The sequence below is a fragment of the Corvus kubaryi genome, unplaced genomic scaffold (assembly GCF_017639235.1).
Source record: "Corvus kubaryi isolate FWS band 111438036 unplaced genomic scaffold, C.kubaryi_AGA036_p1.0 66, whole genome shotgun sequence".
NCBI classification, from domain to species: domain Eukaryota; kingdom Metazoa; phylum Chordata; class Aves; order Passeriformes; family Corvidae; genus Corvus; species Corvus kubaryi.
This window is the reverse complement of record NW_024582054.1, coordinates 29,176,815-29,201,440: the sequence shown is the minus strand read 5'-3', so window position 1 is coordinate 29,201,440 and position 24,626 is coordinate 29,176,815. Positions and strand designations below refer to the sequence as shown.

At 42.1% G+C, this 24,626-nt stretch overlaps 1 protein-coding gene across 2 annotated transcripts in view; it reads left to right on the top strand.

Moving 5' to 3' along the window:
- BRF1 (BRF1 RNA polymerase III transcription initiation factor subunit) overlaps positions 1 to 23,063 on the top strand; it is a 172,914-nt gene extending 149,851 nt beyond the window's left edge. For both annotated transcript variants that reach the window (XM_042048135.1, XM_042048136.1), the window contains 3 exons: positions 13,980 to 14,031; positions 17,043 to 17,211; positions 19,387 to 23,063. In XM_042048135.1, coding sequence (XP_041904069.1) covers positions 13,980 to 14,031; positions 17,043 to 17,211; positions 19,387 to 19,424 — 259 coding nt within the window. In that variant the 3' untranslated portion in view covers positions 19,425 to 23,063. The remainder of the gene's footprint in view (positions 1 to 13,979; positions 14,032 to 17,042; positions 17,212 to 19,386) is intronic.
- Positions 23,064 to 24,626: the final 1,563 nt, after the last annotated feature.

Below are 24,626 nucleotides of genomic sequence, written 5' to 3'. Positions count from 1 at the left end.
CAGGGTGTTGTTATCCTTTAAAAAATGTAAGGGGCTTGCACATCATCTGTTCTGAACTGTGATGTTGAAATGTGTGAGGAAAAGGAAAGCAAAAGCCAGGCTGCAAAAATGCTCGTTGTGTAAGAGAGCACACACCTGGACTTGCTTTCTGGCAAAGGTGGATACCAGCCTTTGGGAGCAATCAGCTTTGATTGGGTCCAAGATGCTGTTGCTGGTTCTGGGGTGAGTCTGATGGAGTCCTCTTCCGAAAATTGGGAAATGGGAGGGTGGCAGAGCTGGGTTTGGTGGGTCAGGCATCAGCATCAGCCTGGCCTCTCCTGCATCGTCTTGGAGGATTTGTTTAGGTGATGTCTACGGAAGAGCGATGGGTGATCCCAAGCTCCAAAACCTGTGCCCTGAGCTTCCTGGAAGCTGGAACACCCCGTAGGTGTGATTTTGTGTCCCAGCTAATGTGCATTAAACACCGACAGCTGTTAATGGGGGCCGCAGAGGGATCACAGGGATTGGCACATGGCAGGCGAGGGGAGCTGTTCCAGTGTGGTTTTGCCAAAAACACTTCTTGTGCTGCCAGGAGGGCTGGTGGGCCTGGAGCCCAGGGCATGACTGCAGGGACAGCACTGGCTCAGTGGCCTCCCCAGACTGCTTTTACCGAGAGATGAGAGAAATCTGCTCCCGGGCTCTCCGCGTGGTGCTGCCATTTGGTTCAAACACCACATGACTCGTATGCTGTCTCTGAAGTGCATTTTTTCACGTTTATCCTGTGAGATGGATGCGGGATTTGAATGTTTGGACTGCTTGCATGGGCATCAGAATTCAGTGGGAAGACATAGAGGCAGTAAATGAATTCAATATTGGAATGATCAGCTTTTGCAAGTGTTGGCAATTGGTTTTAGCACCTTTGTGTGAAGTGTGTTCATGGTAGAAACGTATTTTGTTTAAGAGGTTTATGCTGCTTTCTTGTTCTTCTACTAAGATTTTCAAATAAATTATTAATACTCTGAAGCCCAGAGGTAACAAGAACCTTAGAGCTGTAATTTTCCCATTGAGGCCAGGCAAAACATAGCACTTCTGAACGTATAAATTCTTGCTCTAAGAATGACTGAAAATTCACACTAAAGGATCATAAATTGCTACCAAATTAATTTCCAATGTAAGTCTATCGTGCATGTGTTTAAATCTGATTCAGTTTCTTTAAAGCAGTTTACTCTGTAAAAGTTTTTCCATAAAAACATGCGCAGTAAAAAGTGTTTATGTTGCAGTATAGCACTTAAATTGCATTTTAAAAAACCCACACAACAAAAAGCCCTCTTTTATACAACTATTTATTTGCTGTAACATTTTACTAACCAACGGAGCAAAGTAACCCAGAGATCTATGATGTCATGCTAAAAGCCCAAGTGTTAGCTTGCCAAGTATTGATGTTCTCACGATACTTTGTAGACACAAAAAACTGAGTCAAAGTGGAGCGATTCTGTAGTGCCGATAAAGGAAATACAGTGTATGGATATTAAACAGCTGAAAGGCGGGCATGTGTTACAAGTGAGTCTGTACAGACTGTTGTCTCCCTGGGGCCAAGCACTCCTTAGGCATTTGCTGCATATTTTGACCAAGTACAGAACGTAGGAGATCTAAATTTTACACATTAAAGTTTCTTTAAAAAGCAGGGGAGGGTGTCACTTTTTTTTTTAAATGAAGTTTTTTCTAAAACTGATGCTTCAGAAATGCCTTTAGAGAGCAAAATGTGTGTGGTGATGAAAAAAAAAAAAAAAACATAAGCAACTTGCTCATTAGGCTCAGTTAAAGCTGAGTTGATCATTGATACAAATTTGCATTATTTTTCCCAGCGTGGCATTCGGTAACAACTTTTCCTCGGTGTGCTTTTGTTTCAGTTGACATTTGCTTGAATGGCCAAGCAAGTTGGCAAATTCTGTGCTGCTGGTCTTTGAAGCTGTGACTTCAGCCCAAACAGCCTCCTCTTTGTGTGTGGCAGCGAGCCCCTTCCCTTCGGAGAGGGTGCGTGCAGCACAAAGCCTGGAAAGGGGCTGTGCATACCCAGCCTCACAGTGCTGCTGAGAACTTCACTTCAAGTGGCTCAGGTCCTGCAGGAATATCAGTTTCTTTGCTGTGAATTTTTAATGCAAGGGGTTGAAGTTCAAAATAAAAAAAAAGAAAAAAGGCAGAAGATTAACCTGAAAGTGCATTTTTTTATTGATCTTCAAACGTAGGTTAGTGTTTAGAGGGATTTGAACTACAGTGGGAATTTGCTGTCTTCTCTGTTCAATACAATTATTTCACGATGGGGTTGGAGAGCAAGCTCTGCTAGGTACAAAGGAAAAAGCAGGGATTTACTTGAGATGGATAGCATTTGTTTCAGATTTTACACATTGTCACTAGAGTTGTACTAAAATCTATTACATGTCCAAAATTGTCTGAAAAACTAGACACAATATGGTGACAAAATATGAATGACAGGATGGGAAGGAGGAATTCTATATAAATGCGACAGGGTATAAATATCTATTTATTGTAGTATTTGCACATTTCATGGTCAGTTAAACTTCTTTTACTGTTCACAGCCCATATCTTAGTAATTGTGGCAGGAGTGTAGCTTACACAGCATTTATATGACTCCCTCTCAGATGGAGCAGCACAGTGCTGAAGGACAACCCCAACCCCTCAGTATTTCTGTGTACACAGAGCTGAGGATGTGGACGAGCAGTTTTTGAATGGAGCCTTGTAGCTGCAGTAATTTTCTTTTTAATGCATCTTCCATAGCTACAGTGAAATGGAGGAGAGGATGTTCAGCAAGTGGAATTGCTTGCCTGACTTTTACATTGGCTCTTCTCAGAAGGTGGGTTTTTGTTGGCTGAAGAATTGTGCACCAGGGGCCAGGGTTGAGTAGAAAATTGAGGTGGAGTAAGGGTTTTTAAACAGATCTTGTCACGTGGGTTTTGCCATGTTTTGCTTTGACGGGGAGTGATTGATTCCCAGTTACAGAAGTTTTGGTCATCTGAATGTTTGAGATTGGGGTCAGCCTTCCACCTGTCCAGGTGAGGGCTTGGTGCAGAGGAGGTGTTGGGAGCCATCTGAGTGGCTGTAAGCCGAGGTCAGGAAAACATCTTCCCAGCTGAACTCAGCTGCTCTGTGCTCAGATCTGCTGCCTGACCTGCTTGTGCAAGTGTTCTTCAACTGGTTGTGAGAACTCCAGCAATTTCAAAGATAATAGTTAGCAGATGTCTCCTTAGGCTGACCTGGCTTGTTTCAACTGGGCCAGATTAGGGATGGGTGGCCCAGAGCTGCCCCCTGTTCACCAGCCACGTGCAGCCAACTGCGGGCAGCACGGTCTTCACCTGGACAGGTTTTCCAATTGATCCAGTTAAACCAGCATGAGAGGCTGTGAGAGGCATCTCCCCTGCAGTTACAGTGAGGTTGCTGTTGGATAATTCTATATGTTAACACTAGTATTAAGCTGTATTAAAGCAAAACACTATCAAGTAACTCTGCTTTACACATAAGATCCCCTGCAAAGCTCACCTAACTTCATTGCAGATGTGCAGCCTTACACGAGACACCGGAGAAGATGGTGATGTCTGCTCCCCACATCAGCAGCAGCGTTCTCCTCTCTCAAAAGCACTTGCACATATTGTACACAGGTTTTAAAACAGCAATTAATATTGTTTTCTTTCCTAACATTTCCATGTGGAATTTTCTTTCCATAAGAAAATGTGGCTGCATTTTTATACTCATCTCTTTATCTGTACCAAATGTGTTGTGAAGGAGACAGGACTTCTAGATCATGAAGGGCTTCTGTGACCCAGTTCAGCAATTCATTGGTACATAACACAGTGTATGAGCAAGCACCCACAGTGTGTAGCAATGCATATTTTAAACTTGTGTCATATTCAATGGTAAATAGCCATTTTCCCAGTGATTTGTATTGGTTTTGCACTTCATTATCCATGCATACTTATACCCAAGTAGAGATTGCCAGGCAAGCAGCTTCTGAGGTTGGAATAAAGTACAGTTTACTTTCTGGTCCTTTCTTATGTCAATAAAGGTTGGATCCAAAATTGTGAGAGGGCTGTATGAACTTGCAGGAACTTTGTCTTGGACGTATATTCTTCCTGTAGACTATCCTGTTGGGTTTTTGGGATGGGATGTGGGATCAACCTCATACTGCCTCTGAAAAAAGCTGTACAGGTTAATGTATATATGTTTGCAGTGTATGCTGATATCTGACCAATTCATGGTCTGGGTGCAGGCTGATCTTGCCTGATGCTGAAATGGTGCAGTTTCGTCTCTCTCTGTCGGGTTCCCTGGTTCCTTTTGTACAGCATCTCCAGGCGAGGTGAGAACAGGTATCCCACAGCGTACTTGTAAGGAGCAGGGAGGCCAGATGCAGGCACTCAGGACACTTCAGCACTGCTGCCAGCGAAGCCTGGCTTAGCCTTTATGGCAGAGCAGGGAGGAAGACCGGACAGACCAGTCCTGCTCCTTCATTAGGGAGCCCGGTTTACACAAGGCAGAAAGTACTCAGGTGGTTACATGGCAATCACATGCTGGCCTGACCTCAGCCATCAACAGAGCATCGCTGTGGTTATTAGCTAAGTATTTCCATAATGTGTGCCTCTTCAAGCTGTAATTAAAGCCAAGCCTGCCCCTAGCTAATTACAAGCTTGCTTAGAAGTATAGTTTATATAAAGCTTTTTGAACTCTATATGGGGAAGATGCACATCCAGAGGCATACTAAGAATGACGCCTTATTTTCAAAATGAAATTTATAAGCTTTGGTGTCTGTTTCTCCCTCCCTTTACAGTTTTCTACGGGCTGTTTTTTGCATCCTTGTTCAAAGTTTTTGCCATATATACTGCCCAAGTTTCATCAACATGAAGCCAGTGATTTTTTAGTTTTCTTCAGAGTGTTTTTTTCTCACTGCTGAGAGAGTAAACCAGATGTTAAAATGCCTTTGAGCTTTGTGTTTGGAGAAGACTAATAAATAATACTTAGATCTCTCATAAAAAGAAGATAAGGAGTCTTGAAAGTGGTGAAACTTTTTGTTGAACACATCTCTACAAGGTCTCTGTAAATAATGATCCATCTATTGAGAGTTGCTCCGTGTTACTGAGGTGGTGCTGCACCTGTACATCTTCATCTCAGTCTCTGAGCAATAAAACAGTGCTGGCAGTGTAACCAACCCCCTGAGACTCTGAAGCAGCAATACAGGCAGGGCTTGGTGACAAGACACATGACTATGACACGTGGTTGTAGGGTGGGCTGGTGTGGCCGTGGGTCTAAGACATTACCCAGGGGTTGTTGCAGCACCACGTTGGCCAAGGTCACCCTCTGGGGTGACTTTGTGGCCAAGACACTTCCAGATGGCACTGACACGATCACCACCACCCTCCCAAAGCATTCTCTTTGGATTTTCTTAATACTTGCTATCTTCCATTCCCCATTTCCAGGTGCTTCGCTTAGATCACAGTGCGGCCTGGGGGGGAGGAATGCACCACCACGTTTTCTCGTGAGTGAATGGTATCTCAAAAGGAAAGGGAACATGGTGGAGCCTGCAGCACTTGTGCACTTGTCTTTGACTCTTTTGGAACAAGGGGGTGTTCACATAGCCTCTATCACCATGGCTGTTCGGGAAAAGAAAGAGGGTGCCTAACCCAGTGTATGGCCAAGGAAGGCACGAGATAACTCCTGCAGCTGAGGAATTCCAGCTCCTCTCTTCTGTCTAGCCATTTTTGAATTTGGTATTCAGTTTGATTATTCAGGTCAGATCAGATTTAGGTCAGTTGTGATGGATTTTTTCCAAATCCAGTTCCCTAGATTCCTACTGTAAACGCTTACCAGATGACACGATGTGAAGCTGGAACAGACTCGAGCTGTGTGATGACTGAATAAAATCTCAGTGGGAACCACTTCCACGTTCCTGAGATCAGTTTCTCATGTAATAAATTCTGTGTCCAAAATTGTATCAAATACTTTTCTGACAAGAGTGAGGTTTTTTCCTAACGGACAAATCCCAGCAGAGCTATTTATAAGAAGCCTCTCTCTTGTGTTTGCACTCACATGCCTGTTACTCAGACCTACACTGAAGAACAAATATAACTAAAATTTTTTCTGTGTCCTTGCCTGTGCTTTTGGACTGACCCTGTTTGGTCTTATCTGACATCCTCCACTACAGTTCTTTGCTGGTGTTCTGTTGGTGAGAGTTGCCATAGCAAACCACCATTAAAGGCTACTCCCAGAAGGAAGAATCTGGATTTATCTGGTGACACTTTTTCTCTGCTGACTGTTTCATTGCTTTGTTCTGCCCGATACTCTCCTGGCTGGGAGGGATGGGGAGGAGTGGTCAGAGTGCCTTGCTCATACTCTATGCTAACACCTACAAAACCCGTGTAACAGGGAGTAGGTGTGATGTTGAGCACCTGGGCAGTGCATGGGGGAGTCCTTTGGCTTGGGAGGAGGAGGCCAGCCTGTTTCAAACATAAATCCAGACGTGGGAAAAGCCGCATGAGTTGTTTTTTTAAAGTATTAAATTTAGAGCTGTGTTCTTTCACTGTTACTTCCTAAAATGAAACTAGACATTCCCCAGAAGTTCTTACTTAACCAGCCTACAGCTTCTTCTGCCACAACCTCTTTATTCATTTCCTGACACAGTAAAGGGAATCCTTGACACCAGCCTTTCCTGAGTTGTGTCCTGGCTCACTTACTGCTGCATGTAAATCTCTTCTACATTAAGTCAGGCAGATGAGACCCGTGCTTTCAGTTTTGAAAAGTTCTGGTGTGCACAGGGCACTGGGGAGAGTGGGTTCTTCCGCTTGTGTCTCCTTGGTGGCTGCAAAACCCATGTTAAATCATCGTTCTACCATTCAGCTGCCTGATTAGATGTTCTGTGCATACCTCAAAATATGTGATGTTTTACAGTGAGATTCGCTATTTAAATAAGAGGTTTGCCATAATTGGCTGTTACAAATTACAAGCAAGAAGGAGTGATTTATTGCTTATAATTAGAAATGAGTTACGAAGGGGAATGTTAGTAATCATAAAATAAAGCTTGGAATACATTGATTTCCGGATGGCTGCCAGTGAAATTGCTCTTTAATGTATAATAGACCAGACACAATGAAAAAAAAAAAATCAGTCATCCATCTTTATTCCTTGATGGATTACTTGTATGAATCTATAGTTACCTGAATTTTGAAATATTAGTTTTGTCTGCGTAATTGGATGAGAGAAACCGAATTTGCCCAGTGGTATGGGCTACTAGAGTTGTGGAAGAAGTGAATTACTCTTTTGTCTGGCATGATTTTTGTCCTTGTAATGCCAACAGGGAAGATCCAGCGATCGATCTGGCATCACCGTTGGGTATAACAACGTCGGTGAATTGTTCCCAGAGACTGCAGGTTACTAAGGTGTTTTCTTTTTATCTTTTGCCTCATTTGAAGTTTTCATGAGGTTAAGATTGATCAAAACACTTGTCTAAAAGCAAATATCTGTAATACTCCTTGCTTGAGTCTAGAAAAATATATTTGCACCAGAAACAGATGGCAGTGCTACTGCTGAGAATTTTTCAATAGCATAATCCTTCTGTTGAGATGATAATGTGTTCATTTAACTTTTAAAATTTCATTTCTTGTTACTATAGTTTCAGGCACGATTTTGAAATTGTTTTTATTTTCCTTATCTGCTAATAATGGTTCTTCCTGCCACAGCAGTTGCATTCTGCACTGTTACTATTTGAAAGACGGCGCGACACGATGGTTAAGACATATGGATTGTCACCACATGAGTTGTCTCATGCCCGTGTTTTAAAAGTGACACTGCCATTAGACTTGCTTAACTGAGACCATTATGATTACTCATCTACCTTCATTAAAATGCTTCATAGGTTCCTTATTTTAAGTAGCTTTTCTCAGCAAGGTGCAGATTTGCCTTGCTGCCATCATTTCATCTGGAAAAATTTCCATGGTGAAAGGAATAGCATATTTTCAACTAACACTTTCCTGACTTGTGGAGAGATGAGCTCATCAGTCTCTTTATTGACAAACCCAGGAAGAAGGTGTGTCAACCAGAAATATTAGATCAGTCAGCCTTTCTTGTCCTGAAGCAATTGTAATTTCCCATGGTCTGCAGCAATTTCCTTTAGAAGCAGATATGTGCAGATATTGTTTGGGATCTGCTGCAGGAGCATAATTTCATTTGGTCCCAAAGAGGTGGCCTTAGATGTCATTCTTTTCATTTTTGCCGTTGAAAATCTGTTGGTTTAGTCAGTGGGAAGAACAGCAAGTTGCTATTTTTCTAGCATCTAATTGAGGAAAGAGTGCTGCAGCTATGCAAAAAAATATCGCCTGCTCTGAGTTGGGTTATTGAAGACAGATGTCATGGGCCCTGCCCCTCTCTGAAAAGCCTGAAATAGGTGTTCAGCTCACGACACACTAGCCAAGTTCCTGCTTTTCAAAAGCCTATTGGTGAGTGATGTAGGTGCTTAGTTCCTCGCTGGTAAATCTATTCCGTAGTGAATGATAGAGATTCTTACTTTTTTCCAGTTTCCCCCTGTGAGTTTTGGTCCCTCAGTGCTCAGTTCCAGGCATTTGCTGGGAGAGGCTGCTCTCATTAGCACTGAAGATGTTCCCAGTGCAGTGTTGTCTGGTGCTGCACTGATAAAAGCCAAGCTCCTCTGATGCAGCATGAAAGAGGACTGAGTGGGAATCAGAAGAGGAAACAATTCCTCATTTCACTTTAGTTTTTGTTGCCACTTCAGTTTGCTTTTTTCCTGCTTGAAATGGCTCTTTACATAGTGTTGCTTGCTCGGAAACAGGACGAAAGCAGTGATTGTTGGTGGAGTTGAAGTTCACGCAGGGATGTTGGAGCAGAGTTAGCACAAACTGGCTTAGCTGTCTCTGCTAGTATGCAGGAGGGTTCAGGCCCTGCCTGCTGCTCCATGAGTCACGTCTGTACAGCTGGCAGCACTGGCGTGAGCCATCTCCAAAGGGATCTCGCTGTGTGTGAGCTGAGCTCGTTGCACTTTGGACATGTTTAGTTGGGGTCTCTGCAGCCCTGTCACTTGGGAGAGTGATTCAGGGAAACTCCTTGGGGCTTTCACAGTGATGGTGAGCTGGACCAGGTGAAGAGCCTCATCTTGAGAAAGCCAAAACCACCTGCCTCTGCCTCACATTCAGGCACAGATGGTTTCAAGGTGTGAGCATCAAGGATGCTTCATCATTCCACAGAGCATGATGCTGTCTGTGGTTGTATCTGGACTTCTGAGGTGGCATAGTGCCACCCTGACCCCCAGCCTCTGTCCTCAGGGCATCATGCTGCTGTTCATGGGTGTCACAGCCAGCCATGGCCTTGGCCATGTGCCTCTGCTTCCTCTCGAGCAGAGGGAACAGCTCCTGTGAGCATCTGGCTCTCAGCCGGAAGCAGATGTAGAAGATGGTGGGATGCACAGCTGGATGTGCAAACCCCGAAGTGCTCCAGGGTTATGGTTGTCGTTGCAGTCTTTGTTTTGCCCTCTGGAAAAGAGCAGTCATCCAAGCCCAGGAGGGTCACCCCTTTGTCCTGACCCAATGGCCAGACAGTGGGTCAGTATCTCCTGATGCTGTTGTGTTTCCAAGAAGAGCTTTAAATCCTTGCAGAGAGGTAATTCCCAGCTTTCCGGTAAGGATAACATTGATGGTACCTAATTAAAGGGCACTCTTAGCCTGGATAAACATTTATATTAATTTCCTTCTCACACAGATGTCTGGTAAACTGACCTCCTGAGGCAAAACCATCTGGCCTCAGGTGGGAGGAGGATCTTGGCCAGCATGAACAACCTGACCTGTCTCTTGTTGAGTCATTTCTCAATAGCTTTTTCTGTCCCTGCACATGAAAGGCCTGTGCATGGATATATAGGTTTCATGGGCAGTTGTCTTGGATGACCTGCATAATTACACTGCAGGCTTGTGGCCGTGGGCTCTGTTCGATCTCTGCTTCCCATTGTGTATTCTGGGACCATCCGTGTATAAAATTAGTATGGGCAGTAAGCAGCAATAAGATGTTCCCTACTTGGGTGGATTAAATTAAAATTCAGTAAGAAACAGAGCTTTGGGTGAGTTTCCCAATTACTTGCAGAATTGCACTGAGGAGATTGTTATGGCATTGTCAAACTTTTTGGTGGATGAACAGCCTGATGCAAGTGAGGTGGGTTTATTACCTCTCACTGCTCTTTCTCCTTTATGTACTGTGCTGTGTAATCTTTTGTTATTAAATAATAAGCAAAATAAAAACTGTTGTTTGTCACAGCCAGCTTGTTTTTCAGAGAAAAACGCTTTGAAAGTTCAGTCTGTGTGATCTCCAGCCCTGTCAGGAGCTGTTATATTGAATCTTCTTTTAAATTGTTAAGCTGGAGGACAAACCCAGACGTTATCGTGCACATCTCAGCTGAGAGCGGAGCAGATTTGGCAGGGAGCAGCCTCTGATGCCTTGTACCATGCCATTAGTTTTTGTCGCAAACATGTCAAGATAATCTGTTTCCAGTGTTATGTGTGTTGGCTGACATGAGCATTAGTAGATCTGCATAATTTTTGAAGTAGTTTGAAGTGTGGATGTAACACTTGGGGCTGTGTGAAATCTTTTTTATCCCCTTTTATGGATCACACTGCTGTTCAGAAAGTTGCTTGTGCTGTTACTCCCTCCCACAAGGTACTGTGTTAATTTGCAAAGTTCATAAGGAAAGTGCCCTAAACTAGAAATCATCAGAAATAGTGAGTGACAACTGACACACTTTGGAAGACCAGGAGCCCCATTATTTTCCAGTCACAACATTACATTTTAAATAGATGCTGTTTTCACTTCAGTATATATGGAATTGTACCTTAATGTAGGATGTTACTATTTATGGAGCTTGTGAACCTCTAATTCAGTCTGGACTTTGATGGACAGGATCTTTCTTCTGTGGTGCATATGTGCGTGTGTGTCCCTTGGTAGCCTTTTACAGATGAGGTTGAGTCATGCCCAGTGAAAGTTGGATAAGATACTTCAATTACTTGTTTTTCCAAGGTGCTTTTTTGATCATTAATACTCAGACCTATCCAGCCTCAAAAGCAGTCATGCTCTTCCATGAAGACACTTTTTTTCCACCCTCTGAGGTGCAGCCAGACAGCAGAAGGAGCCCGTATCTGTAGCCATGGCAGCCAGTAATTTATTGCTCCATATGGTTGGTGTGGCAGCAGCTGCTCTGGTTTAAGGAGGTCAGGACATTGGGGCATTTAAGAAGCAAAACAGCACCCCAACTATAAAACCTTCTTAAATGGTTTTGTACAGTAATAGTAGGGTTCTCCGTAGGCATAAGGAGAGCCAAGGGGGTTATATATTTATAACTTTTACAGCTGTAATTTGAATCAAAGCCATTATTTCAGAGGGGAAGTACGTTTTTGTCTCTCACTGTGATGGTTTTACCTTTTTCCAGTGTTGTGACTCGTGTTTTAGGGAGCAGATAGTATGGAGGGACAGTGGGCCAGGCTGTTCCACCCAGGTGATGAGTGACCCCCTTGGATCTGGCCTACAGCAGGTGCTGACCATCCATGGCAGGAGCAGGATCCACCCCACTGCTTTGGTGTGCATTTTAGATTAATCTGGGAGAGAAACTGTATTGCCCAAATTGGATGGCAGTGCTGTATTTGTAGTAAGGAAGCAAAGATGTGCGTGTTGTGAGCGGCTCTCATGGAACAGAAATACAGCTTTAATTTCAGTTTGGGTGTGAGAGTCCCTCACTGCTGAGAAATGGTATAGAAGGGCTCTTGGATGTAGCACTAAAGTTTTTGCAAATAGGCTTTTCATAAGCGTGAATCTTTTTATTTTCATTAGGGGACCATTTTAATTAAAATGAAACTGGAATGTTTACTCTCTGCTTCCTGTAGCTGTGATTGTTTTCTTCACTGTGTGAGCACATGTATAATTTGCTCTAAAAGAAATGTCAGCAGTTTCTGATTACCTTGTGAGTCTTACTCAACAGCTTGATTTTAATTGGGGGGAGGAAATATTTTCAGGGTGCTCCAGGGAGGTCTGATGTCTTTGGGTAGCAGGAGGGAAAAGGTGCTATCTTTGGTACAATGTTAATTGCAATAATCATGAGTATGGGTTTAAAATAAAAGTCCTTCATTTCTTACCAGTGTTGGGTGTTTTTCAGTCCTGTCAATGAAACACAACTTGTTTGGTAATTAGAATCCTTCAGCTGTGCAACCTTTTGGCTTTGCTGCATCCATATGTTTGTAAGCAGATAAACAGGGTGTTTTTTTGGAAAACAGTGATTGAAAGTAGGCAGGTAGTCTCAAATTTCAGGAATTAAGGAGGAAATTTCTTTCTTATGAGGGTGGTGAGGCACTGGCACAGGCCCAGAGAGGTGTTGGATTCCCCATCCCTGGAAACATTCAAGGTCAGGCTGCACAGGACTCTGAGCAACCTGGTCAGGTTGAAGGTGTCCCTGCTCTTGCAGGGGGGTTGGATTAGATGGCATTTAAAGGTGAAAACTACACTTGGGGTTAGATAATGGAAAGAGAAAGCTGGGCACATAGGGAGGAGCATGTCCGTGCCCTCAAATACATTCCCTCTGAGGCCAGAAGTCCACCAGGATTTGTAAGTAATAGATATTTATGTAGGTCAAGAAAATCTCTTTCTTGAATTTTTTTATAATTATGTAATATGACAAGAAATAGCTGTAGCAGAATAATGTATTCTGGATTCTTCCGTGGTGCAGCTCCTGAAACATTGCCTTGGCTTCTTTTTGTTTTGATCTACTGTGAGGAGGCACCTTGAATTACTTGAGTTGCTGAAATGCCTTTTGGGTCCTGCAAAGCATTTCAGAGATGACCAGTTTTTGAACCATTTTGGAGCTTAGCCAATATGTTGTATTTTAATATAGTCTTCGCCACTGGAGATAATGATCTGAGTCTCCCCTGCTCATTCTCTGGGGATTTGTTTCCTCCTGGTGATTATTTGAAATATATAAATAAGTAGGAAAACAACGAGTTTCTGTGTGTTAACAAGGAGGAATGACTAAGAGAAAAATGAGAGTAAAATTCTGCTTATCATAAAAGGCTGTATCTCGGGAGGCATAAATTGGTATTCATTAAGTTGTTTGCCTAGACTTCGTTAAAAGATGTGCTTGAGGAGCTGTCTGAGCAGTGTTTCTGTAGAAAGCAAGTCATCCTCTTCGTGACTAGATACATCTAGATGAGCAGGAGAAACCAGAAAGTAACACTAAATGATGGATTGAGAGCAGCCTTCATGGCAGTAAGGAAACAACAGAGTATGAAATGTTTTTCAGAAGTAATAATATTTTACAGTTTGCCGTGAAGTTATACTGATCCAGCTCTTCTCCCCAAATATGCAGATCTCTTTCACATCTGTTGCAGAGTTTTTAAAAATGTTTATGTTCAATTTCTGTCATTTCTTATTCAAGGTATGCAGGGTCCCTGGGGTTTTTTTGATGGTTTCTGTAGCTGGAGGTTAAAATCTTGTCTGTGATGATTATGGTATCCTGCATGCATAATCTTACTGGTATCCTCTATGTATCATCAGATACAGGGAAGCAGTTGCAGACCAGTGCTAGGTAATCTGAGTGTGACCCAGTCTTGCCATGTCTGCATTCTTCCAAAAATCTGTTTTCTTTTGATTTTTGTAAAATGTGACAAACCCAGCTATTTCAAAGACCTTGTGGAGAAGCAGGGGCTGTGGTTTGAGATGAGGTTTTGCTACTGTGCTGGTATCTTTTATTATTACCTTGAACTGGGACAGATGCTTCCAAGGGAATGTGTGTGTTAATTGTCATGGCATTTGTGGCTTTCTGCTCTTTATCTTAAATCATTAAAAAAGTAATTGCACAACATAACACTAGCAAAGTGCTTTCACTGTTTGGATTCTGAATACTCTGTGTCAAACTCTTGAGCAACTTTTCTGATGTTCAGCATTTTTTCTTTCCTTCTTTGCAGATTAAGACCCTTGATTTCAACCCAGTTTGCTAAGAAGGCTGCCACAGAACAGGTATGAAAAGTCCAGCACTTCTGATGCAACAGGTTGAGTTTGGAAATTCCCACAAGCTGTTCTCAGCCTGGCTCTGGTCATGCAATAGATAAGGGTAAAAGAAATGAGTTTTGTCGCTCTGATCAGGCCAAGAGTTGCTTACTGTGAACAGTGCAAAGCTGAGATTGGCTGTTTTCTAACCCAGACTTGCCCTTACTTATTCATTAGGAACATTAGCACAGCCTCCTAATGCTTCGTTGAACAGCAAAAAAGAGAAAACTCCCTGCAAGCATCTAAAAAGGTCCATGTCAAGTAAATGGTCAGGAGGGGTAGGAGAGGGCAGAGCTCGTGCCTGTGGACTGTCCTCACAGAGAAGGATGCAAAACTCCACTTTTGTGCAGCCAGAGCTGACCCCGGGGATGGGCTAGGCTTCTGTCAGAGACCAGTGTGGAAAGAGCTTACCCTGTACAGCCTGGCTTAGTCTTTACTTTGTTTGTTTACTTTGAAAATGTAATAGTGCCGCAGGAAAGTTAGTGCTGGTAACTGGCCACTGCCAGAAGCTCTGCTTGGGTGGCTTTGTGCACCTCCCAAAGGGATCAGGATTATTACCAGATAGTGAAACCAGATAACAACAACAGCCGCTTTCTTTCACTATTATTTTCACACTGTACAGAGTATTCACAGGTATTTTGTGTACAACGAACTGTCTACTGCATATCTAAAAATTCAGTATACCAAAGGAATTTGTCCCTCTTCCCCATGAATGTGTGACACTGACACCCTTCTGAAAGTGAACCAGTTCCCTTGGGTAGTTTAACATCTTTGACAATTGCCCATTCAAACATAAAGCTAAGTGCCAAACTCTAGTCCAGGACGTCTGGAAGTGAATTCAGGAAGTTCTATTTAAAGGTGTTGTTTGACTGCCTTATTTTTAAAATGACAAAAAGCCATTGATTTTCAGAAACAGTTTGATATCCTGCCTAGGGAAATACATTTTCACTTCTTATTCTATGCTCATTAGAAAACTCTGCACATTTTTAGAAGTATAGCAGTCTGGAAGTGGACATGGTAATTAGAAAAAGGTCACATTTTAATTAGCATGGTGCAATTTTAAAAAATAATGACTCAATTGTAGCTCCTTTATATTCACCCACTTTTTCAGAGCAGATGGATACTTTTAAACATATAAATTGATGTATATTATGATGCTGATTTGTCTCAAACTGTTGTGTCTATTTCTGCTTATACCAAGATGGACTCAATTTGATCACTCTAGAGGCAAAAGCAGTGGTAGGAAATATAAACTGGAGGGAAGTTCCTCTAAATAATATTATTAATTTGAGCATTAAAAAGTCATGAAAACCTGTCTTTGACTGATCCGAGTATCTAAATACTTGATTTTCTATTACAATTAATGGGTGTCTTTTGCCCTATTAATGAGCTATTGGAGCAAACCCTTAGGTGGCTTTGAAAAACTCAGGCAGATTCTTTAGGTTGACTGTCATGGTATATGACAAGTTCAGGAACAGCTTTGATGTCTAAATAATTAGACTGTCAACTTTCTGGTACAGGGATTTTCTCTTACGGTGTATCTCTAAAGTGCCTGGAGTTACAGGGATTCTAGGAGCTACTGCATCCCAAGTAAATACATTTATAAATAAATAAATAAATAAAAATAAACGACAACACTTTATCAGAACTTGCTGCCAATGGAATTGGAGAACATGCAGCAGTACATAGTTATGTACTGCAGTTTAAAACCTAAAGCACTGTAGCACTTTTCTCATGGTATGGACCAGAGGAGTTGGGGTTTTCTGGTCTCCCTTGGACCATTCCTTTTTAGAAGCACCTCACCACTGTCCTTCCAAGGAAGTGGTCCCAGTCTTTTCCATCTTTGTTACTAGGGGAGATGACTCAGTGCTGGTAACAGCTGACTGGTGACAGGTACTGTCAATATTCCCTTCTCGGAGTTCTTAACATGACAACGCAGCATTCATGGTCAATCTTTAAGGTTCTTCAAATTGCCACTAATTGGCTGGTTTTGTGTGCCACAGGCTCTAGTGTAAAAAACCCCAAACAGTCCCAAGTACAGAATGGATGTAGAAAGTACCCTATTACAAAGCTGATGGAGGTAAAGCTCCTGTGATGTTTCTTCCCTGGATGAGAAAAGGAGGTGGGTCTCCAGACTGAGCACACCATGAAAGTGAGAAGAATGATCAGAAAGACCAGAGCCTGGGCTGTGCTGGCACAGGCTGTGTTGCTGCTTCCTGCCCTGTTCCCAGATCTCTCCTCAGTGAACCAAAGACAGTATTACCTACTCCAAATTCACCTCTATTCCCTTGTGGTGTTGCCCTTTCTCTCCCTCCGTGCTGTGTCCTGCCTAACGTTGGAGCAGCTGGGGACAAACACGTACGGAACAGGTCCCCTCAGTGATCGATTCCCAAGTTAGTGTTTGGAGATCATTATTCTGATGAATTCCATAGGTAATGTTACAGGTGCCAGTGTGTATTATCAACTGAGTGCTCTGCCATCACATTAAGTGCTGTCTACAGAGTGCTATTTGTTCCACAGCTCATTGCGCCGCCAAATAAATCCAACCAGAGCTGTCAAAACTAATACATGTTGGGCTTTTTCTGATTTGAAGGGTACATTTTTGCTATCATTAAATTGTCAATAACATTGTTATTTTGTAATAGGCCTGATGTGAGTTGAGCACACTGTGGGAGAGGTTTGTAAGTTCTCCCACAGAGCTCTACTGAGGAGCCTTCGCTCCCAGATTTCTTCTCCTCTTGTGCTTGCCAGAGAATCCTTGTTCTGCTGTTACCATTACTGGATATTTCAGTTGCCTGGTTCTGGACTAAGTGAAAACTGGGTGGTTTTGCCCGACCTTCATTCAGACTTTCATTAGAACAACTGAACCTGTAGCACTGGACATGAGCTTCCTGTCCCTATCATTTGGAAGCTGCTAAAGTTTTGTGCAAATATTGGACCAAAGGAACGACTGCTCTACTGTTCTCTCTTCTTTTATGCAGGTTTCCTTTCCAGCTGCACAGGCTGAAGCCTCTGATGTAGAAAAACCAGCAGCTGTGCTTGTGGAGAGTGGCCCAGTAGCTTACAACCATGATGAAGAGGTGGAAGAGGAAGAGGTAGAAGAAGATGAAGATCACTGCATGAGCGCCTTGCAGTTAATGGGAGGAAATGGTGAGCTGGGGTTACCATCTCCTGGTGCTGTGGGCTTTGTTCTTGCAGGTCTGGGGACACAGAGGGTCCCCTTGCTTGTCCCTGTACCAGAGCTCCTGCTGCCTTTTCAGCATTGCCCATTCCTGTGGGAAGCCTGGAATCACCCTTGTCTGAAACCTGACCTTAGAGACTCCTCCTGAGAAAACTTTGCATCTTGAGCTTTAGGCTCAGAGGCCTTCTCAAGAACAAACTGAAGTGCGAGGTGTTTTCCAGGATTAGGTTTATTAATGTGGATCTGAGAAGTTGGGGGTTCAGTAACCCCTCTATTAGCGGTGTCTGGGGCTCACTGCCCCCTGAGCCTCCCCTCCCTGCTCCTTCTGCCTCCTCAGTGGAGGCTGCAGTGGTGTCCAGGTTGTCTGTGAGCCCTGGGGATGTGTCTGTCCAGCTCAAAACAGAACAAATCAGTTTCTGGGGAAAATGTTAGGAAGAAGCAGTTGTTCCCCAAGTGCAGGAATGGCATTGGTGGTGCATGTATGGTACACAGATGTGTGCTAATTTCTTTGGGTTACCCAGCAAAGCCACTGGTTTAATTAGATTTCTTTGCTGGCAGGAAAAGGCGGTCTCCTCTCCACTGTGGTTTTTCCTAGCTGGACACATCCACATTTATCCTATATTAAAAACTTCCCTTTAGAAGTTAAGCTTTGAAAATACACAAAATTATTTTTAAAATGAGAGCTGCTAATTATGGGTTGCAAAGACTCAAGATGGGAATAAGTTTCCTACTGAAATGTTATTTACTGCAAAAACATTTCCAGCACTATTCATTTAGCTTTTGTGGACAATGTGTATACATTTCACAAAAGTGTCTGTTGCTTTTAGATTGATTTCTCTGCTGGAAAATAATTGCTGAACCGTAGGAAAAACAGTTTGTTGCCTGCTTTTATTATTAGAATAACGTTCCCAAGAAAAGGCACCCATGTGGGGGAGGGTGGGTCTATGTTTATTAATAAACCCCCCACAAAAATAGAATAAAGGTCACTGAGTTTTTTTTCTTTGTAAATGTTACTATTTTTGAACCATTCTGAGAACATTCCACTACTCCCTGCCTGGTCTGGACAACAGCTGAAAAATTAGAGGTAAAAAATGAAAATAAAAATAAAAAGGAAAGGAGTATTCCCAGAATCCAAATGCAGGTGTGCAGAGCTGCTCACTGCAACAAATAACTCTTTCCTAGCTGCTTTCTCCATGGATTTTAGACCTGTCTGCCTGGAATAACTGCATGAATTACAGATGGTGAACTTCACCCATTCTACACAAATCATTATAGATTACACTTAATTCTGCTTCCAAGCTTTTTCTTGTCTCTTTGGGTGAGATGTTGCCCTTTATTGAATTTGGAATATAAAGTTTAACTTTCCTCGGGGCTCATATGTAATAATTATCCATAGGTTCATCTACACAACAGAAAATATCAGTGTCAGTGCATTCAGAAGCACACAGAAGAGAAACTGATGCATTAGAAACATACAGACCTGCCTTTTGGCACACAGCACACAGTCTTTGCACTCAGCATTGTTTAAGAAAACAAAACTGGATTAAAAAATCTGGGCAAAAATTTTAAGTCTAGAATTAAGTAGATAAGGCAGATCCGAGTCAGATGCATTGGTCAGGATTTGTTCCACGACTCTTTTGATGTTGATGGGAACTCTGAGCTATCTCTGAACCCTTGCAATTTCAGCTCATAAATCCATGAATAATATAAACAAACCAGCTTTTTCCTTGGTGCCTGTGTCTAGTGAAAAATGTGCCTACTTGTAAATGTAATTCTGCTGCTTATCAGCCACTGTGTGCCAAGTTACTTGTGACAATCAGGCTTAATCACCTTAGCCTCTAAATTAAACCAAGTATTTCATATATACATGTGCCAAGTATTCCTAAATGAGGGTCTAGTGACAAGTGAGAAGAGATATTTACACATACATGCTTTAAAATAATTTTATTTCATTGAGGGAAGTACATGAAAGAACTTATTTAGCCCTAAGAAAATAGATGTTTTTTTAAATGCTTGCCTAAGGCAAAACTTACCATGTAGTTACGTAGGAGGCAAACAACCTTCAAGAAGCAATACTTCCATTGTGTCTTCCATCTTCCCGGAATATTTGTATTTTTATATGCACTTGTCTTTGTGTGTTTCAGATTATGGCTGTGATATGGATGAAGATGATGGCTACTAGCTCCATTTACTTCCAGGGAACATGGACTGTGTCTTGTTCTCAGCAAATCTTTGGTCTTCAAACTGTGGGAATAGTGAAAGAAGCTGTCTATGGTCAGCAAATGTAATCGAACAATCCTTACTTTTCGGCATTGGGTCTGGTCAGTTTACATTGACCCATAACCCAGCAATATCCAGTTTGGATTCCTACTTGAATTTATTTTTATTTTGGTGGATCATAGTTGGAGAATGAAATTAATGAGAGTAATGTTTCCAGAGAACAAAAGAGAAGAGACAAAACAGACTGTGCATGAAGCCTATGTGGCTGAAAGCAGCACATCTCTTATTTATGTGACTGCTTTTAGGCATACTGCTGAAAAAGAGCAGATTGAAGGACAGGGAGGGTGGCAGGTGAAAAGAAGTGTGCCTGTTGATTATTTGAGTACAGGAGCATTTTTTGTCTCATCATGCTGCAGCTGACAGAAAGAAATGTTTCCAACCTGGATTGTGAACGTGACCATGTTGCTGTATACAAACTCCCTTACCCAACCCTATCAACAGTTAATGACAAGTTATATATTTGCAGAACAGTATTGGTTTTCTGAAACAGAGTAAATACTTCTTTATATTAATCAATTCATAGATTTCTTAAAAGATATGACAGTAGAAGGCAACGTTGGCAGTGAAGAATCGTCTTCCGCTGTGAGTCCAGTGTGGTTTTTGTGGAAGAAAGGAGAAGACCTGGGTCAGGTAGGAGGTGTGTGGGGCAAGGAGGCAAAGATGCTGTGCTCCTGAGCTGTTGCTCTGCATCCCTAGGGACAGCCAGGTCTTCTTTAGGCTAGTGTTGCTGCAGGAGAGTCCCTCTGGCCATCTCTGCGGAGCTGCTTTTGCCTGACTAAGTTAAACTGAAGGTCTGCTCCCAAGAGCTGCTGGTCTCTAAAACCAGTTGAAAAAAAGAAAACTGAGCTTTTTAATAAATAAGCTAGCATCTGCTTTGACTGAATTTAATTTAATGTAATTTGCTTAACATTCACTGGGTAAATTAAAGGTCACCGTGCAGCAGTCTGACTTTCATGGCTCAAATCCCACCCTTGAACAGTTGTTGCTATGTGAATAAAGCTGGAGCTGCAGCCCTGTGTGCCCTGAAATGTCAGCAGGCAGGTCCTCTCTTGCAGATAGATCAGTTCTCGCAGTGCCATGTGAGCAGGGGTCAGGGGTGGAGTCCCTGTGGGCAGATCCCACCCTGGTGCCTCTGACCTGCCTTCCCCTGGCACTGCTGGGTCCGAGGCTCTCGGCTCCGTGGGAAATGCACTGCAGTCCGGATCACACTCTGGATGTCTGCAGCTGATGTTTCCATCTCTCTCCCTTATCTGGTGACAATCATGAAAACTGTAGTGCTGCAGGCTTGTCTTAACACCAGCGAAGGATGGATATTTATCTTACCAGCATGGTTTCTGTTCAGCTGTCTGCTGGTCGAGTCTTCCTTCCTACCTTTTTTGAGGAGCACTCGTTACTAAAGCACCATCCATCCTCCTACATCCTGCTGCAGAGAATGGATCGTGGCAGGAAGAGAAGCTGCCTCAGGAAGCTCTGCCAGACAGGGTGATAGTGGTGCTCACATCTGGGGTCATCACCAAAGAAGGATAGGGCCATGTGGCCTTCCATACTTCATTCTTCCCTGTCCCTCTTGGTAGCTTGCGTAAGACGGATCGTGTAAGTCAAGCAAGAGTGAGTGCTTTTTTTAGGAGCCGACTTGATACTACTTGGCTGGTAAATATGGTTTGGTGGGTTGTATCTGTGAGTTTTTGAGCCCTGTATAGGAGTATTTCTGTAATGAGTTCTTAAAAGCAGAACTTGGTAACAAAATTGGTGTGGTAAGGCTACTGGAAAGAAGAGCTCTTCTGAACCAAATTCCAGTTACTTAGTTTGCAGCACTTAAGTGGAAAGAAGAGATTCCTTATAATTCTTAGGAGAAAAGCTGGCATTTTTACTGAAAAGCTATAGATTTTTTTTCTGATACTTTATAAATACTGCACAGAAACTGATAGTGAGGAGATAAACCTTTCTACCTCTCTTTTATCTACACCATAAAATAAAAGTATGCTATAAGCAGACAGTTTTTTAAAAAGTAGTTTGTTTTATCAAAGTTCGTGCTCTGCAAGTCTTTGAGACCGTTGAGTTTGATTGTTTGGGCTTGAATTAATCTTCCATAGCACTGCAACAAATATACTCTCAGTATATTCTCAAGGCTTGGGTTTTATTCCAAGGTACACAGTATTCTCTATGCAGGAAGTAAACATGCATAAATAAACATGTGTATGACTCATGTAGGTCGAGTGCTTTTCTGAAATGCAAGATGTTGGCTCTTAAAGAAACCGCTAAGATGAATATTGCTGAGGTCTTTCCTCCAGTCTCGTGGTTTGTTCCTCCAAAGGATACCAAACCTGCTGCCAGGGTAGTGATGTTACGTGTGAGAGCTGAGAGCCCACCTAGATAACTGCAGCTAGGAAATTTGAATTTCAGTAGTACACTGCATTGCTGAGAACATTGGTTTGTGCATTGCAAGTAGAGGGTTGCAGTTTTCGAACGCTCTCGTATGATTTGATTAGGAAAGGCCATCAGGCAGTCTGGTGGAAGAGCAAGGGAAAAATAAAAGACCTACAATTCCACAGCATCTCAGTATTGCTGGTGAAGTTAATGGCGTAGTTTCTGTACAGGGTTCCTAAAGAAAGGACATTGGATAGGCAGACTTCACTCTGAGCTTCTTAAGCTATAGTGGTTATGTACATTTTTAATTTATTGGTGACTTACCGGGATTTTTATAATGTTCATTCCTTCTTCATTTAACTAAGCTCAGGAAATGTAAACAGATTTGAACATGCTAGTTTCTGTTTTTATAGCTAGTCATTAAAATGTAAAAAGATTAACACTGCATTAACTCTGTTTACTACTGTTGGTGTATCTGGACAATTTTGTTGTGTATAAGTAAGCCTGAATTCACTTGGAGTAATTTGGATCCTGCTTTTCTCAGGATTCTGATTATGATGTAAAGAGCTTATAAGGCTTCAACATTTGTTGTTCTTAGATCATCTTCTTTGAAGCCACACAAGCTGTGTATCATCGGGTTTGTTGCAGAAAGCACGTCTCTTGCTGCAAGTCACTTTGCTTGACAGGCAAAACCCTCCAGCTGTTGCATCCAGCTTGTCTGCCATGCAGCCTTTTAACTCTTGTATCATGGGAGTAAAAAAGAAATAAGGAAAATAATGGGCTTCTTCACTGTGCTGAGTGCATTTTCAGTGTCTTAATCATCTATGATATTTCTTTAAAATCAGTGTATTCAGTACAGCAACTTTTAAATGGTGCCAGACAGCCTTGTCTTGAGGGTTAAACATGTTCGTCGAAAAAGTCCTTGCCATCCTGATGACTTGTTTGTGTTCTTTGGATTGCATTGAAACTCCAGTTGCAGATGTGTACAGTTAGAGTTTGCCTAATAAATGTTCTGTTTCTTATTTTTGTGTTGAATCCTCGTATTCAGTTCAGTTAGTGCCAAGGAAATTAAACCTTTTTGATGTAAGCATACGTACCATCCTTACACAACTATGAGCCATGTTAACCTTTTTTACTGTAATATATTTGCTGTAAATAAAAAGTAAAACCCTTACACAGCCCATCTGTTATTATGATGCTCTCCTGATAATTTCTGGTTTTCTGTCTTCATTCTTACAAATGTTGGGTTTTGATTGTTGCACGATTGGTTGATCATGGCCAAAATTTGTCATTCAGAGCTTTCTTTTGTCTCTAAAAGGGAAGACACAGCTAATCAGGCAAGTGTTTTTTACAAGACACTGTTCCACTGATAGATGTAGATACTTTTTGTAAAGTGCATAACATTAACGAGGCTTTTCCACTAAGCTGTATAATTAACTGACTGTGGGAACAATATATGGTGTGTGTACTTAGTGGAACTGTTCCAGTGCTTGTTTCTGAAAGCTGTATCTTGATAAATAAGGTGTGTGCTGAGTTAAAAATCATGTTATTTTATCAACATCTGGCTGCCACAGTTTGGAGACAAAAATCCACATCTGCCCTTTGTACAGATGGGTGTTTGCTCCTTTTAGTTTTTTCTGGAAAAAGAGGTACTACTGGATCCTCAGGAGTGTCTCCTGCAAAGTTTTAGCCTATAAAAAGATGATTAACAGTAGATTTGATAAGGCAGTATGTGTCATTCCAGCATTTCACTGTGTTCCCGTAGTGTGATCAAGGCACACTTCTGCTCTCATTGACATTGGGATGTTTTTATCTGAATTTCTCTTCAACTGTTCCAGCCATTTCCACTGGGAGTTGGGAACTTCTCCAGTAATATCCACCATGGATGCCCTCTCCCTGGTAACATCTGAGCTGTTAAAAAGTACTGACCGCCTTGGCCTCATATTTTCTGCTCTTCCCAGGCTCTTGGCTTTGTCCTGTAATTTTTCTCTTCTGTGCCACACCAGGCTTTCATAACCAAAAGCATTCTGTCCCCGCAGCTGCATTTATCAAATATGCCTCCTTTCATCATCTCAGAAGTTAAATAATGCTAATAAAGCTGAAATCTTACAAGGCTTTATATTACCTTCATTTTTCACCAGCAGGGTCATAGCACATTTGTTCTTAGGTTCCTGTTTTGTAATGCAGAAGAAGCTGTTACAGTTTTCTACTCCCATCTCATCTGTAAGAAGAGTTACAGCACATTATTCAGTATTTTTTATGCCCACCCCAATACCTGGCAATGGTCTTGGTGAGTCGTGGTTGTTTAACGAAAGGGGTTAAGTACATGAGAAAGGAGGCTCAGTGAGAATTCAGGACTTAGGGCATAACAAATTTACTTGGTGAGTTGCTTCATTGTAATTATTTTTTTCTTACGCGACCTGTTGTGCATTCTCATGGAAATTACGGAGGCACATACAGTTCATATAAATGCAAAATGAAATTCCCTTCTTGCAGTGGGACTCCAGGAACACAGGATTTAAAGACTTGTAGCTTGAACTGTATATTTGTTATTGTGTGGGAGGGCAGTAAGTGGCACAGTACTGGGCACAGAGTTGGCAATCACTGTGTTATCCATTTCTATTGCCAAATTACAGCAAGAATGCTTTCTCACTGCTCTCAGTGCTCCTAGTAGAGTTTCTCAATTCTTTAAAAGCAGAAAAATACAGCAAATTAAAGGAGTTTTAACAAAGCAATG